Source organism: Oncorhynchus masou, unplaced genomic scaffold (assembly GCF_036934945.1).
Source record: "Oncorhynchus masou masou isolate Uvic2021 unplaced genomic scaffold, UVic_Omas_1.1 unplaced_scaffold_1338, whole genome shotgun sequence".
In the NCBI taxonomy this organism is placed as follows: Eukaryota; Metazoa; Chordata; class Actinopteri; order Salmoniformes; family Salmonidae; genus Oncorhynchus; species Oncorhynchus masou.
The window spans coordinates 55,001-60,000 of NW_027003261.1; the positions used below are offsets into that span (position 1 = coordinate 55,001).

General features: G+C 48.4%; 1 protein-coding gene across 1 annotated transcript in view; it reads left to right on the forward strand.

Annotated features, from left to right (window-relative positions):
• Positions 1 to 5,000, forward strand: part of LOC135530416 (general transcription factor 3C polypeptide 1-like) — a gene marked incomplete at its 5' end in the record, with an annotated part of 106,889 nt that overhangs the window by 54,403 nt on the left and 47,486 nt on the right. Inside the window, 2 exon segments of the mRNA XM_064958749.1 lie at positions 112 to 187; positions 4,555 to 4,740. Coding sequence (XP_064814821.1) covers positions 112 to 187; positions 4,555 to 4,740 — 262 coding nt within the window.

The window sequence follows — 5,000 nt, forward strand, 5'->3', positions numbered from 1 at the left end:
AGAACTGTTAGCCTTTCCAGTGCTCTAGAACTGTAAGCCTTTCCAGTGCTCCAGAACTGTAAGCCTTTCCAGTGCTCTAGAATTGTAAATGGTGAATATATTGTGTTCTAGAGCAACAACCAGTACGAGTCCAGTAACACCGTGAGACTGAATAGTCTACTGACCAAACATGTGACCATGGATAGAGGTGAGTTACACACTTCCTGTCTGTTTTCACATCTATACACGCTCACCGGTCAGTTTATTAGGTACACCGCCCCATTCACCTAAATGGATCCCTCCTATCGACCTTCATTCACGTGGCCGTGGCTTGCTATATAAAGCAGGCAGACAGGCATTGAGGCATTCTGTTACTGTTTGATTGACGGTTAGGATGGGCACAATAAGGGACCTAAGCGACTGTGAGTGTGGTATGATCGTCGGTGCCAGACGCTCCGGATCCAGAACCTCAGACAGCCTCCTGGGCTTTTCACACACGACAGTGTGTTTACTGAGAATGGTGAGACAAACAGAACAACATCCAGTCAGTGGCAGACCTGTGGGAGAAAACAGCTCTCTGATGACCATGACCCCCCCAGAGGATAAGAGAGTAATGACCATGGCTCCCTCCCTCAGAGGATAAGAGAGTAATGACCATTCCCCCCCCCCCCCCCCAGAGGATAAGAGAGTAATGACCATGCCCCCCCAGAGGATAAGAGAGTAATGACCATTCCCCCCCCCAGAGGATAAGAGAGTAATTTACATTTACATTTAAGTCATTTAGCAGACGCTCTTATCCAGAGCGACTTAGAAATTGGGTGTACCATGACCCCCCCCCAGAGGATAAGAGAGTAATGACCATGCCCCCCCAGAGGATAAGAGAGTAATGACCATGACCCCCCCCAGAGGATAAGAGAGTAATGAACATGCCCCCCCCCAGAGGATAAGAGAGTAATGACCATGACCCCCCCACAGAGGATAAGAGAGTGATGACTATGACCCCCCCAGAGGATAAGAGAGTAATGACCATGCCCCCCACAGAGGATAAGAGAGTGTTGACTATGACCCCCCAGAGGATAAGAGAGTAATGACCATGACCCCCCCCCAGAGGATAAGAGAGGAATGACCATGACCCCCCAGAGGATAAGAGAGTAATGACCATGATCCCCCTAGAGGATAAGAGAGTAATGACCATGACCCCCCCTAGAGGATAAGAGAGTAATGACCATGCCCCCCCAGAGGATAAGAGAGTAATGACCATGACCCCCCTAGAGGATAAGCGAGTAATGACCATGCCCCCCTAGAGGATAAGCGAGTAATGACCATGCCCCCCCCCCTAGAGGATAAGAGAGTAATGACCATGCCCCCCCCCCCCACACACACTTTTGGAGGTCTGGTGTCAAGAAGGGCAGCAAAAAGGGCCTCAGTTTTTAGGGCGCTGTACTGCAGTTGTTCAGGGCGCTGTACTGCAGTGGTTAGGGGCGCTGTACTGCAGTGGTTAAGGGCGCTGCACTGCAGTGGTTAAGGGCGCTGTACTGCAGTGGTTAGGGGAGCTGTACTGCAGTGGTTAGGGGCGCTGTACTGCAGTGGTTAGGGGCGCTGCACTGCAGTGGTTAGGGGCGCTGCACTGCAGTGGTTAAGGGCGCTGTACTGCAGTGGTTAAGGGCGCTGTACTGCAGTGGTTAAGGGCGCTGTACTGCAGTTGTTCAGGGCGCTGTACTGCAGTTGTTCAGGGCGCCGTACTGCAGTGGTTAGTGGCGCCGCACTGCAGTGGTTAGTGGCGCCGCACTGCAGTGGTTAGTGGCGCCGCACTGCAGTGGTTAGGGCGCCGCACTGCAGTGGTTAGGGGCGCCGTACTGCAGTGGTTAGGGGGCGCCGTACTGCAGTGGTTAGGGCGCCGCACTGCAGTGGTTAGGGGCGCCGCACTGCAGTGGTTAGGGGCGCCGTACTGCAGTGGTTAGGGGCGCCGCACTGCAGTGGTTAGGGGCGCCGCACTGCAGTGGTTAGGGGCGCCGTACTGCAGTGGTTAGGGGCGCCGCACTGCAGTGGTTAGGGGCGCCGCACTGCAGTGGTTAGGGGCGCCGCACTGCAGTGGTTAGGGGCGCTGCCCTAGCAGCGCCAGCTGGGCCATCAGAGACTCTGGGTTTGCGCCCAGGCTCTGTCGTAACCGGCCGCGACCGGGAGGTCCGTGTGGCGACGCACAATTGGCTTAGCGTCGTCCGGGTTAGGGAGGGCTTGGTTGGTAGGGATGTCCTTGTCTCATCGCGCACCAGCGACTCCTGTGGCGGGCCGGTGCTCAGTGCACACTAAAAATGTGAGCGCTTCCATCAGTCCTGTTTCATGTCAACAGTAAAGCATCCTGAGACCATTCATGTGTGGGGTTGCTTCTCAGCCAAGACACTTATGAAATGCTTGTACAGTGCCTTGCGAAAGTATTCGGCCCCCTTGAACTTTGCGACCTTTTGCCACATTTCAGGCTTCAAACAGAAAGATATAAAACTGTATTTTTTTGTGAAGAATCAAAAACAAGTGGGACACAATCATGAAGTGGAACGACATTTATTGGATATTTCAAACTTTTTTAACAAATCAACTGAATTTGGGCGTGCAAAATTACTCAGCCCCCTTAAGTTAATACTTTGTAGCGCCACCTTTTGCTGCGATTACAGCTGTAAGTCGCTTGGGGTATGTCTCTATCAGTTTTGCACATCGAGAGACTGAAATTTTTTCCCATTCCTCCTTGCAAAACAGCTCGAGCTCAGTGAGGTTGGATGGAGAGCATTTGTGAACAGCAGTTTTCAGTTCTTTCCACAGATTCTCGATTGGATTCAGGTCTGGACTTTGACTTGGCCATTCTAACACCTGGATATGTTTATTTTTGAACCATTCCATTGTAGATTTTGCTTTATGTTTTGGAACATTGTCTTGTTGGAAGACAAATCTCTGTCCCAGTCTCAGGTCTTTTGCAGACTCCATCAGGTTTTCTCCCAGAATGGTCCTGTATTTGGCTCCATCCATCTTCCCATCAATTTTAACCATCTTCCCTGTCCCTGCTGAAGAAAAGCAGGCCCAAACCATGATGCTGCTACCACCATGTTTGACAGTGGGTATGGTGTGTTCAGGGTGATGAGCTGTGTTGCTTTTACGCCGAACATAACATTTTGCATTGTTGCCAAAAAGTTCAATTTTGGTTTCATCTGACCAGAGCACCTTCTTCCACATGTTTGGTGTGTCTTCCAGGTGGCTTGTGGCAAACTTTAAACAACACTTTTTATGGATATCTTTAAGAAATGGTTTTCTTCTTGCCACTCTTCCATAAAGGCCAGATTTGTTCAATATACGACTGATTGTTGTCCTATGGACAGAGTCTCCCACCTCAGCTGTAGATCTCTGCAGTTCATCCAGAGTGATCATGGGCCTCTTGGCTGCATCTCTGATCAGTCTTCTCCTTGTATGAGCTGAAAGTTTAGAGGGACGGCCAGGTCTCGGTAGATTTGCAGTGGTCTGATACTCCTTCCATTTCAATATTATCGCTTGCACAGTGCTCCTTGGGATGTTTAAAGCTTGGGAAATCTTTTTGTATCCAAATCCGGCTTTAAACTTCTTCACAACAGTATCTCGGACCTGCCTGGTGTGTTCCTTGTTCTTCATGATGCTCTCTGCGCTTTTAACGGACCTCTGAGACTATCACAGTGCAGGTGCATTTATACGGAGACTTGATTACACACGGGTGGATTGTATTTATCATCATTAGTCATTTAGGTCAACATTGGATCATTCAGAGATCCTCACTGAACTTCTGGAGAGAGTTTGCTGCACTGAAAGTAAAGGGGCTGAATAATTTTTGCACGCCCAATTTTTCAGTTTTTGATTTGTTAAAAAAGTTTGAAATATCCAATAAATGTCGTTCCACTTCATGATTGTGTCCCACTTGTTAATACAGTTTTATATCTTTGTTTGAAGCCTGAAATGTGGCAAAAGGTCGCAAAGTTCAAGGGGGCCGAACACTTTCGCAAGGCACTGTAATTATACTTCAGTATTCCATACTAATATGACAGAAATTTCTAAAGACACTGAAGCAGCAAACTTTGTGAAAATTTATATCTGTGTCATTCTCAAAACTTTTGGCCACGACTGTATGTTGTTGTGTGGTCTGTGGGAGCCAGAAATCTTGCTTGTTTGTAGGTGACCAAATACTTATTTTCCACCATAATTTGCAAATAAATTCATTAAAAATCCTACAATGTGAATTTCTGGATTTTTCATTCTCATTTTGTCAGTCATAGTTGAAGTGTACCTGTGATGACAATTACAGGCCTCTCTCTTCTTTTTAAGTGGGAGAACTTGCACAATTGGTGGCTGACTAAATACTATTTTGCCCCACTGTATGTGTTGATGTGGAGGGGATGTTGTGTGGATGTTGGGACCAGCTTGGCTTGGGTAGACAAGGATGTCTTCACTATTATTCCACTTGTAGAAAATAGTAAAAATAAAGAAAAACCCTTGAATTAGTAGTTGTGTCCAAACTTTTAACTGGTTTGTGTGTGTGTGTGTGTATCTCTGTGTCCCCTGAAGGCCCCAAGTTCCCCGGGCCCCAGTCCTCTAAGCAGGGGGTCCCAGCAGGGTTGAGGTTGGAGGAGGTCCACATCTCCACTGAGCCGTCCAGTAGGAACCGGCTGGTTAAAGGAGGGAAGAAGCAGAAGAGGAAGAGAACCATTAAACTGAAAAAACAGGCCAAAACACCACCGAAGAAGAAGAAAGGTGGGTCCAGACACACAGGTCAAAACACCACAGAAGAAGAAAGGTGGGTCCAGACACACCAGTGCTGAGACGAGGGTTTTTTAGTTCTTTAGATTATGACAAAACATTTCACAGTGTTGTTTTATATTGTTAATGCATTATGTGGGTTGTCTACTGTAACGAAAACTATTAATACAAGTCCCGTTGTGGTTGGCCTCCTGAGTGGCGCGGCGGCCTGAGGCGCTGCGTCTGGGCGGCCCGAGGCGCTGCGTCTGGGCGGT